This window comes from Rhea americana, unplaced genomic scaffold, assembly GCF_003343005.1.
Source record: "Rhea americana isolate MKP2758 unplaced genomic scaffold, rheAme1 scaffold_204, whole genome shotgun sequence".
Classification (NCBI taxonomy): domain Eukaryota; kingdom Metazoa; phylum Chordata; class Aves; order Rheiformes; family Rheidae; genus Rhea; species Rhea americana.
In genome coordinates, this window is record NW_028186195.1 from 204,018 (window position 1) to 217,808 (window position 13,791).

General features: G+C 37.7%; 1 protein-coding gene across 5 annotated transcripts in view; it reads left to right on the top strand.

The window, feature by feature from the left end:
* The window catches only part of NSD3 (nuclear receptor binding SET domain protein 3), a 52,171-nt gene that overhangs the window by 4,250 nt on the left and 34,130 nt on the right, over positions 1-13,791 (top strand). For 4 of the 5 annotated variants that reach the window (XM_085304162.1, XM_085304164.1, XM_085304165.1 and 1 more), the window contains exons 2-6: positions 6,384-7,111; positions 11,173-11,241; positions 11,687-11,846; positions 12,288-12,442; positions 13,261-13,770. In XM_085304162.1, the coding sequence (XP_085160288.1) occupies positions 6,428-7,111; positions 11,173-11,241; positions 11,687-11,846; positions 12,288-12,442; positions 13,261-13,770 (1,578 nt within the window). In that variant the 5' untranslated portion in view covers positions 6,384-6,427. Of the gene's footprint in view, positions 1-303; positions 362-6,383; positions 7,112-11,172; positions 11,242-11,686; positions 11,847-12,287; positions 12,443-13,260; positions 13,771-13,791 lie in introns of those variants that run through there. The other variant, XM_085304163.1, reaches the window with a different exon arrangement.

The following is a 13,791-nucleotide window of genomic DNA, read 5'->3' on the forward strand; positions in this document are numbered from 1 at the left end:
AGCGCAGCCCCGCGGGGCGGCCCGGGCCCAGCCGGGAGCGCGCCGGCTCGCGGAGCCCCGGATCGTTTCTCGGAGCGGGGGAAAGTTCGGCGGAGCCGGTGCCGCGCGGCGCTGGGACGGCTCCGAGCTCTGCCCGGCCTGTGTGGCGGCGGAGCGGGATCCGCGGCAGCTCCTCGCGGCGCGCTCGGGAGCCGCGCGCGAGCCGGCCCTTGGCTTGGTTTCGCGGGGCTGGCGTCGCTCGAAGCAGTGCTGCATCGTGCTTACCGAGTGCTGCCTCTGCGTCCACACAGCTGTCAGTGTGCTTGACTGGCGCGTAGCTTCAGGGTTTTAAGTTTCTGAAGAAAATAAGAGACCTCTAAAGGTAATGTAGTTCTGTGATAGCTGCCAACCCAAAAGACAGTGTAAAATAACCCATAGTCGTAGTTGAAGAAAAAAGATTAGCTGCTGTGCTGACCATTTAGGTCTGCTGGTGGCTCTTTGTACAGATAGATGCATAGTGAATGTTTTGGCAGTTAGCTGCAGCTTTTTTTATGAACTACTTGAGAAGATTTTATTCAAAAAAAGCACATGCTAAGTTAAGATACAGAGTAAGAGTAAAGGATGATGATCAAAGACTATGCACTTTGTTTTCTAATAAACAAAGTTGTGCATTGTTCAGTTTTTGATTTTATCAAAGTTTGCAGTCATACGCTRGATACATTGCAGTTATTATTACCGTGCATTAAACGTATCATGACTCTTATGGAATTTGGTGTTGCAAAGAACTAAAATATTTGCCCATACTTCTCACTTGAATCCTGAGGCTATACGAGCAAATGAGTACTCTAAGCTTATTTTCAGGATAATTAACTTCTTATGCATCGCATTTTCAGTTATACTGTCCAAGTTGTTTCTTTCCATTTCCTCATGGGAAACTTGTTAAAAGTTTTTGTTTTGTTTTTTGTTTTTACTCTGACCAGTTTTTGCTGTGGCTTATCTTCTTGATTTATTGCGGGACAAATAYTAGGCTGTTAAAAGATACCAATAAAATTAATGATATGGTAATTAATTTGGTATTGTGATTAGCAAGTCAATGCAATTACTCTTGAATCTTACAGAAACGTTTTGCCACATGAATTTTTTTTGCACGTTTTCACACTGTGCTGTAGTACAGAGGTAAATGGAGACCATCACATTTGACCAATTTTGAATGCAGATCAATTTAAAAACTTGGCTCTAATGTATGAAGCAAAACCACATACATGGTTTCTTAGGGTGTCTGGAACAAAATGGAACAAAGCAGACTGCAAATACTGAATGCAGAAACAAAATGCTTATTCTTACAATCTTTGTAATTTAAACATCACAGGATGCTGTTATATTTGGTAAGATGTCTCTCTAGGTAATCTTTAATGTGAATCTGTAGAAGAAGTATGGATATGTTTAATTCTGTTAGAGTTCAATGTCATCTGTGTGTGTTGACCTTCAACAAGAAAAGTTGTAAATCTAAGTTAGTAGGGAAATCTCAATCTTTTGAAAGGAAGAATAGAAACAACAAAAATCAACTGCATTACTTAAAAAAAATCCCAACAACCTAGTCTGTTACCACCAAGCTGCTCTCTGTAAAATGCATGCACTGGTGAATTTACATTGCGAATGGTTGCTGCATGGATTAGACCTTTGAGATGGCCAGTACCAGTGCAGCTTAGATACAGTCATACGTTAGAATGTAGTGAAGCAGAAAAGGAAACAGTGATACGTATGTATGGTGATTCTGGTAATTAAAGAGTGTTACGGAGTGAGCAGATCCTTGACTCTCTGTGATTTAGGTTTACATGAGCTGGACTGCAGTAGCCTTGTTTATGTATATAAAGATAGCCTAGAGCTTCTGATTTCAAGCAAGTTGATAGAAAGTCCAGCTCAGGCTTAGGAGACAGTGATACTGTTCACTGAACACTGAAGAATTAATTATTGCTTTTTCAATTTTATCAGTGAGTCAGTAGTACAGTTTCCATTCTCAGAGCAGATATCTTGCATCTGTGTAAAACGCCTCGCATCTAACCTATTAAGTTCAACAAGTGTTAAACTTAATGCTTTTGGTAGAGCTACTTGTGTTTGTCAACAGTAGTCAGGAAAGAAAATCAAAATTAATTCCAAAAATTTTTATGGAAGCTCAGTTTAAAATACCTGTGTGTTATGCTATTATTTTAATCAGTCAGTGTTATGCTAGCTTGCCTTTGGTGATAGTCACCAATTTATAGTCATCTGTTTTGATATAAGCCAGGAGTTCCTTAGCTGGTAGCACTGGGCAGAGAGTGCATGGACCCTCTTGGATCTCAGCTATATATTTTTTTAATCTTCTGAACTGGTGTTCAGGGGAAGTGCAATGGTTTCTGGCTAAGTAAACCTGGTTTCTCAGCCTTCTGCATCCACCAGGCTTTTGTGACAGGCCTCCCTCCTCATGTTTGGAAGTTCTTACCTTGGGCTCCTGTTTGGCACTAAATAYAGCAGGTGCTTCTGCCTTTAGGAGATTTCACTTAGACATTGCATAATTACTTTATCTTTTCTCATTTTTTAAGCTTTTCCTGATAGAGTAATAATGTAATGGATAGATGCGTGTTTGTAGATCTTATCAGTAAGTTCTGTCATATTGCTGTATTTTGTGCAAACCTACAAAACTTGCAGTTTGGGAGAAAGAAAAGGTTTCATCAGTAACATGAGMGAGAGAATCAACAGTGTTCAAAATTATATTCAATAATCAGGCAGTTACTAGTTAGCCTACTTCAGCATATAAGCTTCTCTACACTAGCAAGACTACATTTTTGTTACTGTATGTTATTTTAGCCCTTCTGAGTGAAATAAACTATCTTGACAAGAACTTTCTTTTACTTTGTATAGATAAGGACTTTCATTTGCTATTTTGATCAAATACTTTATCTTTTTGTAGCCCCTGATGACCATGACAACAGAAGCCTTTGGTGTTGTCACTAATGCATAATGCTCTTAGAYGTATGACAAGGAGCCCTTCCTGTTAGGAGCAAGGCTGAGATTGATCAACAGACTTTGTTAAATCACTCAATAAATTAGATTTTGAACTTTCAAATTGTGTTTATAGATGGAATTAGAATGGGTGAATGTGAATAGCCTAATACAATACATTGTAATCAGCTGATATGTGCCTGTAACATCCCAGAGAATAAATAATCCTTGGTTTCCTAGTGAAATAAAATAGTTTGGTTTATATCATAACTTTTAAGGTTTAGAGACTCCTGTAAGGAAAGACTGAAAATTATGACAAAGAAGTGGGATAGGATAATGCTGTTTAGGGCAGAAGCCTTTTGCGTAGGGTATTTTACAATTTTAATGCCTCTTGAACAAAATTGTTTGACTTGTGAATTGTATATATTGTTTCTGATGTTCTTTGTGTACAATAATCTGATGATATGGCTAAACTTCAGAGAAATCCTTAAGTAAGTTTTAAGTGAAGTGAGTGTATCAGTGTGGTGATAGATTGGAATTTCTGTAACATAGCCCACAGTGAGATGTTAATAAACTGCTGCCAGAGGAGTCCACTGGATAGATGAATGATGTCACTTGTAAGTCAGAATAGTAGGAGAGATTTTTTTTTTTCTCCCTGACGCAATTGTTTAGCCACAGGTTCTCAGTCTGTAATACTGGGAGTACTTGAGTGTTATGAGTCCCTTTTTTGACTAGAAGGTGGTTGTACAAGTGTACGGTATGTGCAGATTCAAAGAAGTCTTCTAAATGTAAATGACCATTGCCGATTTGAAGACCAGAGGGTTCATGATAGCTCTAAATCTGATGGTGTTATCTGGATTAGGATTAGTTGTTCTAGTAGAAGCAATAAGTCTTTTTTGCCTCTTACACCATGAGACTTGCTAATAAAAAGAGCTGTCCTGGATGGTGAAATGAATAGCCTATCTTGATACTTAAAAAAGAACCTGCACTAGGAAAAGAAAAGAAAATGTATCTTTTGAATGAATTGCCATCCTTTCTCTTCTTCCTCAAGAGAGAAATGAAAGTACCTAAATATTACCATTGTCTTATCGTATCAATTTGCATCATCCAGCAGAAACCAAAACTTAACAAAGTTTCCAGCCTTAGTCAGACTTACAAGTAGGAAAATATGAAGCATAATTGTTCAAATATCATATGACATTAGGAAAACTGTATTTTTAGCAAAATACAGAATGCTGTATAGTTTTTAGTTTTACAGAGTTCAAGTTTCTCCAAGAGGTTAGATAGTTTTTGTATTTCTGGTGGATCTAAAAAAAAAAAGGAAGTCAAGAGTAATTCTAATACTTGAATTATTTCTGCTCTCGCTCTGACCATTTAGCAACAGATGTGCTATGATGACTGAAGCTCTGATGACTGCTACAGGATTTTAAGCTCAAAGGTTTTTGAAGTACTCAGAAAAAAATTGCTTTAGATAGAACCTGTTTTAAATAACAAATAAAGACAACCTAGAGTAAAATTTCTTACTTGTCTGAAAACTGTCGTTTGCTCTTCAGTTTGGCATATTTAGAATAACAATTGATTTGTAAATAGTACAAACAGTTCCACTTCCTCTTCCTAGAATGGGTAGTGGTGGTGATTTTGTTTTGTTTGACCTTGACACACAATACAGCTTGCTACATGTGCATCAACAACAGTAACATTTTGTGTTGGCTTTGCATCTAGTTTGCAGGGCTGTTGGAAAGCAGAGATGGTGTAGCTGCTATGAGATTTAAAGTCACTGCAATTGGAGAATTTTGCTGCACAGCATTGTGCTATTAAGTTGTTTCCCCAAAATACTTAATTACAGTGACAAATGTACCCATAGCTGATTACACCGAGTAGTAAAGATGAATACTATCATCAGTAAAATCTGAATATGGAGTTGACAAAACACATAATAAAATTCTGGTCAAGTTGTTCTTGTTGCTATTGTAATTTTAATTTCTTTTTGCAGTCTCTGAGAAGGAAAGTATTGTTAGTGTTTTGAAAACTATTAGGTAAGGTATTGAGATATATTGGGAGGGTGAGAATTTAATGTGGGTAGGGTTATATGTAGATTCTTGTTATGAAAAGTATCTGTGGGACGTGTTAATATAATTTCAAACCCTGACCAGAAGGGCATAATAACCCTCCTTTTTGCCTACACAGGGACAGAATAAATAATACTGTACTATATTTACTTTGGAAGGGCTAAGTTGACCTTGCTTGGAAGCAAACTTGTATATCTTACCTGAAGTTCAGATCGTTGTATATCTTTATTGAACATTGAAGTTTAGGTGAATGTGTTGGGGGGGGGGGTGTTTGTTTTGGGGGRGGGAAGCAGGGGAAGGATGGGGAAGACCATTCTCTGAGTGGATATTTGAATTCTGGGTGGTTTCGTTTAGTCTGCTGTTAGAGTTTTAATGTGAAATGGAAAATGGAAGATTTGTAACAACTCCTTCTCAGCAGTAATGTAATTCTGTGAATCATCTCTGTTTCTGCAGATATTTTTATTTTGGAGCTATTTTTTTGCCCCTCAGAACCATAAAATATTTAAGCCCTGAGTATTTAATACTAAAATAATGGGGAGATAGGGAGTCAAGTGAGCAGAATAACCTTTCCCACTAACCTCTTCCAGAGCTCATGGATGCAAAGTCTGTTCTGCTTTTTCAGTGCGGGTGAGATGGGGAAACCTGGTCTGAGGTTGCTGAGTTACTAATGTCATACCATCTGAACTGGTTTTCCCAGCAGCTGACGTGGAATGGCCTGCTTGCTTTAATTGTGCCATTGTTTGGAAAAGCCAATGGCTTATTCCTTSTACCGTCTGAAGGGTTGCTCATCTATCTCAAGTCTTGGCAAGGGGTGGGAGAGAAAGAAGAGAAAAGACTTGTCTTCTGTTTGAGTGGTCTTCCTGTGTTGTTTCTGGACTGCTGAGTTTGCAGTGATTTGATGGTGTCAAGAGAACTTGGTATCTTCTATTTGTTTGAGTAAAGATCAAAGTCTGTTGCCTTGCTGCTTTGTGTTAGAATAATGCTTCCTAAAATCAAACTAGAAGGACTATATGTAGTGTTTTGAATTTTAGCACTGTTATTCTGACACTGTAACAGTTGGGCTCATAATTTTTAAGTGCTTGCAGGTGCTCGTATCATTCCTTTAAATGTCTTGGAAAAGAAGGAAGCAGACATGTTTTTTTCAGAAAAGTTTGGCAAAAGTGTGTAAACAGCCTTTTCTAAAAATTTAGTGACACTAGTCTTCTCTAAGAGCATCATGAAAGGATGGCTTCTGTAGTGGGGAGGAGGGGATTGGTTTTTGAATCTTTTTTTTTTTTTTTTTAAACTATTTCAATTTGCTGAATAGTTGTAATTTGTTTTATGCTCACTACTTGTTTCCCTTCCCCCTGTCTTTAGGCCCTATGAGAAGAAGGGAAAGCTAAGGATGCTGGAGCAGAACAATGGATTTCTCTTTCTCTTTCATGCAAGGGATCATGGGAAACACAATTCAGCAACCACCTCAACTCATTGACTCAGCCAACATCCGCCAAGAGGATGCCTTTGATGCCAGCAGTGACATCGCTGAAGATGGTGGACAAACACCATATGAAACTGCCCTACAGCAAGGCTTTCAATACCCTACACCCACGACGGAGGATCTTCCGCCAATCACTAATGGCTATCCACCAACAATCAATATGTATGAACCTCAAGCCAAATACCAGGCGTACAGTCAGTATCCCAATGGTTCAGCCAATGGTTTTGGTACAGTTAGAAACTTTAGTCCCCCGGAGTATTACCAAATGGAAAACTCTAATGCAAGGCCACATGAAGTTCTGGAAAAACCTTCCCCTCCACAGCCGCCACCTCCACCGCCACCTTCAGTTTCACAGACAGTGATTCCAAAGAAGACTGGCTCACCAGAGATCAAATTAAAAATAACCAAAACTATCCAGAACGGCAGGGAATTGTTTGAGTCCTCTCTGTGTGGGGACCTTTTAAATGAAGTACAAGCGAGTGAGTATGCTAAGGCGAAACATGAAGGGAGAAAAGAGAAAAGGAAAAAAAGTAGCAAGCATGACTCTTCCCGATCGGAAGAGCGCAAGTCGCACAAAATTCCAAAATTAGAACCAGAGGAACAAAATGTAAGTGGAATAATCATTTCAACCATCTGTATGCCTGATATTATTGATGGAGAATTCGTCTTCGGCAATGTTTTTCCTTTCATTTAGTTGTATACATACTTAAAACATTGTGAAACTTCATGGACTTGTCAGATACTCCATATTAGATTGCTAGCAACTTTATTTCTAGGACAACACAGTTTTGGCAAAAAGACTGCATATCAAAAAAAAATGTTAGAAGAGGTTGTTTAATGTTTTTTAGTGTTATTTAATATTCTGATTTTCAGAGTTGGGTTTGTTTTGCACAGTGTTAAAGATACAATTTTTGGCCAGAAAATAYGCATTCAATAGGTTCAAAAATTAACTTTTAAAATAATGCTGGTTTATTGAATGGAATGTCAGGCTACTTGGAGTATTCAGAACTGGAATATTGAGCACCACATTTTAAATGTAGTGGACGCAGTCTGATTTCCCAGAGGCAGCAGCCTTATTCCTCCTCTAAAACAAACCAAAATCCACCACAGAGAATCTTAGATACTTATACTGGTTTTATGCAGTATCTGAACATGCTTTTATATTTAACTGATATTGTCTACTAGCACACATTTTTGATAGATGTGCTAAATATTGTGATGATGTACAAAAAGTGAGAGCTGTCTATGTAGTATATGTACAAACCAGTAGAAATAAGTATTCTAATACAGCAAGCAAATTAGAAATACCAGTTGACTCATCAACCTCTGAGAAAGTTCAATACTGTTGTCTATTACCATTTCTGTTTTGTGATATGGATGTGCATATACAGGATTATATATGTGCAGTGTTTTAACTTCCACTCCAGGAAGTGGAGAGAGAGAAATTACTGGTCTTCAGTACTTTCAACCTTCTTTCCCTCCTCCTCTCCCCATGACTTCTATTTCTTTTTCTCTTGCTTATTCCTGACAGCACTGTAATACTGATTTCTGTATTTACCAGTTTCAGAGGAATGGGTAGTAGAGAGTGGTGGCCTGCATCAGGAATATGAAACTTGTATCAGGCTGGAACAGAAAGTGCCCAGCTCAGGCTGTGCTGTTCTGTTATAGTCTGTAGTCGAGTTTCTCTTAACTTTCTGTGAAACCCCTTGACATTTGCTGCTCTTGGCAGATTTGGGGGAAGAATCTGTCTGTATGGATTGGGGCTCTGATCTGGTGTAGCAGTTTCATATTCTTGTCATGTGTGGGTTTTTTGTTTTGTTTTGATTTTTTTTTTAATAGAAGATATGCTGATGTGATTCCCCTCTTAGCRTATTTATTTACATGCTTTCTAACTGTTACATCTGCCTTCTGGTAAATGTGGTTAAGTGGGCCTCTTTTAGAGGTCAGTTGAGTGACRTATCAGTTAGGGCTTTGAACTTTTGCTGTATTTGGTCACCATAGTTGACTTTACTGTAGATCCTTAACATTTTAATAAATAATGTCCTTCAAATTTGAAGTTTACTGTCCAAGAAAAAATAATGGTTATCCTTGATTACATTTGTACATAATTTCTGTGATGTTGGAAATGTTTCAAAATCACTTTCAGATTTACCAGGTGATATGTCCAGCTGGCAGGTGTTACTAGAGGGCAGTTAGAATAGGAAGGCAAGTTCCCTCAAGCACAGTGTTCTTCACACTTGCATTATACCTGCATATAGAGGTAGAAAGAAGGATTTGTTCTCAGTTTGATTCTTGGTGCCTTTGCTGAATGCCTTTGTGGTTGTATGTTGCTGTTCTACCTGTCTTTTGTTTGCTGCTATAATCATGTATCTCTCCCCTTCCTCGCCAGTGTTTCGACTAAAACAAACCTTAGTGATTTGGTTCAGAGTTTAGCAAGAGAGTTGTTCTTTTTGTCCAGGGTTCCTGAGTCCTTTCTAGCCTTTTCTCTAGATGCAGTCATTCTTTTTGTCCAGGGTTCATAAGTCCTTTCTAGCCTTTTCTCTAGATGCAGTCATTCTTTTTGTCCAGGGTTCATAAGTCCTTTCTAGCCTTTTCTCTAGATGCAGTCATTCCTGTGTCAGGCTATCAGTTTTGCCTTACTGTTTTGTTGTGCCTCTTACCAGGAACTCTGATTCTACTCCTGTAGCTTCAGCTGCACCTGTCCTCCTCTATTTATGACTTCTGTTTCTTGTGGTCTGCAAGCTTGGTCAACATGAAGAACACCTTCTCGGGTCTTTTCAAGCATGCTTTACTTCTCAGTTTGAACTAAAACTTTGCCCCTAAAAATTCAAGGCAGTCTTGGGTTTCCTAGTTATATTGTCTTCCTCAAGTCACATGTTCCATGTATCATCCAGAATTCACCAAAATCCTTAGTATAGTTTTGGTTTTGTCCTTCTTGTAGCTTTCATTTCCCTTTCTAAGGATCTTGTTGCAATAAAATTGTTCCTAGTTTTTTCTGTTTATTTCAGAGAGAACTTCATATCACAGTGCAACTCTTACAGTGTAAAGTATTTTGTGCTATTGRTTTTGACGTGAATTGTCATAGTCCAGTGTCAGTTTCATTCTCTTCAGATTTATTTTTATACAGCATGGTGTTACATATGTTTCTATCTTCTTTTTGTATTAATGTTAAGAGGTTTGTAAATTAAAATTGACTTAATAGAAACACACGGAACTTCCATTACAGCTTCAGATGTTTTATATTTTATATAAAAAAATGCAAAAATTTTGTATAAAAATTTAAAATTTGGTAATTTGAAAGTAGGATATTCTGTAGCTGCTTCCTCATTCTGATCCTGTAACCCATAGAACCTCATCAACTGTTCATGTTTAAAAGCTTGATTTGAAATGAAGAAGTTACAAAAACATTGTTGAACTTTAAGCTCTGCTGAATATTTGTTTTAAGAATGAGTTATTTTATTAGTTAGTTGTATTCTGTGAGGAGCRGGAAGTTTACAGTCTCTTGTTTAGGCTTCCTGTCTAATGAATTTAGATTTTCTGGCAGATGTGAAGTTTGCACTAACTTATTGTAGCAGAAGGAAGAAAAGAATCTTTCATATGCTTTCTGCTGTACCAAGGAGGAGTGATTTCTACCCAGTAGATGCTTAATTGGACTTGAATATTTCCTATAGGCAACTCTAAATGAAATACTAACCTATACCAAAACTAATTTTAATGGTCATAGATGGTGTTTAAATGAGTGTCTTCTGGATGCTTAGAGCTGAAGTAGGCAGTGATGATTAATGTGAGGTCATTTTAAGTGGACTAGATGTAATTAGATTAACAGCACTATTAGTTTCTCTATGAATGTTTCTAACGCCTCTCTAACTCCTGAGTTCTTTCACTAGTGACTTCTGACATAATAAAAGCGAATGTCTGGTCTCTGTTTCATTAGACAGTTCATAGCCCAGCTCATGTCTGYTCACCTGCTGTGTCATCACTCTCCCTATCATCTCCACTCCACTGATGATTTTGGCTTCTGTTCAGTGTTGATCTTACTTTTGCCAAACCTGTTTCTCTATCCTATTCTGCAAGCATAGACTGCATGTGCTCCTCAGCCTGGCTTGTAAGTGCACTGTAGTCTTTTTGGTTTTGTTTTTCCCTTAGATGCTCCAAACATATGTCAAGTGTATGCAATTCAGTATAGATAATTAAAATTTTCATATTGTATCTTTAAATCAATAAATAATCTTTTTAGTGCTGTTTTCAAAAATAACCAGTATGCAGTGAACTTTTCATGTTAGTATGGATATCCTTCATCTATCTTCCTTTTTCTTCCAAGTTGCATATTAATTTAGCTGGACAGCTATCTGGATTTACTGTGCCTGAGTGTATGTTCTTCCGTCAGCTGTTACAGCAGGACATTGGTTATGTAGTTTCAATGGCAACATAAATAGTGTGGAAGAAAAAAATTGGTTTTTTTCCTCCTTACTCTGATACTACTATGTTTTGAATTGGTTGTAAGGAGTATTCCTATTCATGGTTCTCTGAGTTCATTATTGTTATTTTCTCTGCTAATTATTTTTTTCTGCCTGGTTTCATTGGTATACCTTTTTGATTTTTACTGTCCTCTTATCCTGTTTGTGTTTATTTTCCCTTTTTTCTCTTYGTTGTTACCCATTATCCTAGAGACCAAATGAGAGGCTTAGCATGGTATCAGAAAGGCCAAGAGAAGATGCACTGTCAGAGGAAACACCGGTTAGTATATATACTAATCAACACTTTATAGACTTCTGTTGTCTTGCTATTTTTGTGTTAACTATGATACAAACTCCTTAAGTTGTCAGATGAACTAGTTGTCATTCTTTTAAATGCCTGATAATCATTAGTGTTTCAAAACATCTTTTGTTGTGCTGTATTTATTACTTTATTTTATCCCCAAAGCAACACTTTTAGTCAACCTATAAGTAGAAACTTTTTCTTTTGTTATTATATGTTTGGTTAATCAGTGATTGTTTTACATCAGTTCTGACTGTATTTAAGTCCTTTTTGTCATGTTTATAGGAAAAGTACCTCTCACATTAGACTGTCAAACATTGGTGATAACTGAGGGAAAAATAGCAAATCCCTGTGGATAATCTGTCCATCTGTAAATATACGAAGCTGTATTCTGTAGCTGTTAAGCTTGCATTCTTCCTTATAGGTCCAGCAGTTCTTGCCTTCTCTTCCAACACAAGTCGCCCATGATGTCAAGTTTCAAGTTGGCGATCTGGTTTGGTCCAAGGTGGGAACATACCCATGGTGGCCTTGCATGGTTTCATGTGATCCACAGCTTGATGTTCATACCAAAATTAATACAAGAGGTAAGGAGAATGGATCTTTGTCAGAACATATCAGTAGTCTGTAGTTGTTCCTTTATTAAAAATCTCATATCATTAACTCTTTGTGGGATGGATTCTGCTTGTGTGTACACTAAACAGGACTTTTACTGTAACGTATGCACCCACATACGTTTTTAACTAGTTCTACAAATGAGCCTGTGCATATTAGGCTTGTGAACAGATGCTCCTGCATTTTTTGCATCAGTATCTTTGTGAGAAGATACTGATAAGTGTGAGTGTTAAGTGTGGGCAAAGTATACTTATCTTCCCATTTAGACTGTTCTGACTGGAGGCCCCTTTTATTTCCAAACTTCAACTATGTATGTCCGTCTGCAGGAGTTGAGTCATGTGGAAGAGGAAAACTTAAGCTAAACCAACAAAGTGATGTTGATAAAACTGCTTACTAGAATTTTTCAATTTCAGGTGCCCGTGAATATCATGTTCAGTTCTTTAGCAACCAGCCAGAGAGGGCATGGGTGCATGAAAAGCGGGTTCGAGAGTACAAAGGACACAAACAGTATGAGCAGTTACTGGCTGAGGCTGCTAAGCAAGCCAGCAACCACTCTGAGAAACAGAAGGTATGATTAACACTAATCACGTAGAAAATTGTCAGCAATCCCTGTGAACGCAAAACCTATCTGCGGCAGTTCTGAAACGCCGGAGTACTTGAGTGCCAGGATTGTAAAATGTCATTTGCATTTCACCTGCAAAAGTATTATTGACAATGATAGCTATAAGTTTCTGTATGTTCTTATTACTTCCATGGGAAGAGGCTGATAGTTGAATGTCTGTGTGTCTGTTTCTCATGATGGTAGTCATCCTGGGTATTGAATGTAATTTTATATCAATACTGTAATATTAAATAAAAGCAATTCCTGTGTAATCATTATAAATGTGTACGAAAGTTGACGCAGTCTTTGATGTTTTATTGGAGAGGAAGTGTTAGATACAGCAATTATTTACTATGTAGGATGAACTACTTAAATCAATATTTATGCTAATTAAAATATTGATGGAGAGGAAAAGGATATTTATGAGAGGGGAATGAAAGATTTAAAAAGTAGAAAAAAAATGRGCTTGCATTCAAAAACAGAATTCTGGGCTTAAATACTGCCTGCTTTTGTCTTYAGTGAAATTGTAACTCAGGAACAGAATCTGTTAATAGAGATGGTCATACTGTCTGGCTGGAGTGTTTGCTTGATGCTCAAGGAAGGGGTTTGCTGTCCACCTTTCAAAGATACCCTGTAAACGTAGTAAACTTAAAACTGCTGCCTGAGATTTAAAAACCTCAGGATTGCGTATTATGTGTTATACATCGTAAAATTTTCAATTTTTTATTGCCCTAATGTGGGAAAGAGATATTTGGTGTAATTAGCTGCTTATCTTATTCTTTAAGATTCGCAAACCAAGGCCACAAAGAGAGCGTGCTCAGTGGGATATTGGTATTGCCCATGCTGAGAAAGCATTGAAAATGACTCGAGAAGAAAGGATAGAACAATACACCTTCATTTATATAGACAAAGAGCCAGAGGAGGTTTTGTCAAAAACCAAAAAGACTGCTGCTTCTAAATCAGAGGCTAAGAAGAACAGACGACCTAAGCCAGCGTTGAACACCCAGCTGGAACATGCCAGTGTGGTAGCATCATCACCTTCAAATGCTGAGGTGCGAAGACAAAGCCAAAGGAGGCAGTCAAGTGTGGAAGAAGAGGAGTCACCTCCTGTGAAAATAGCGTGGAAAACTGCTGCAGCTAGGAAATCTTTACCAGCTTCAATAACCATGCACAAGGGGACCTTGGATCTTCAAAAATGTAACATGTCTCCAGTTGTTAAAATTGAACAGGTTTTTGCTCTTCAGAATGCTGCTGGGGATGGAAAACTCATCGATCAGTTTGTTTATTCTACTAAGGTAGGTACTTTGTTTAGTGAG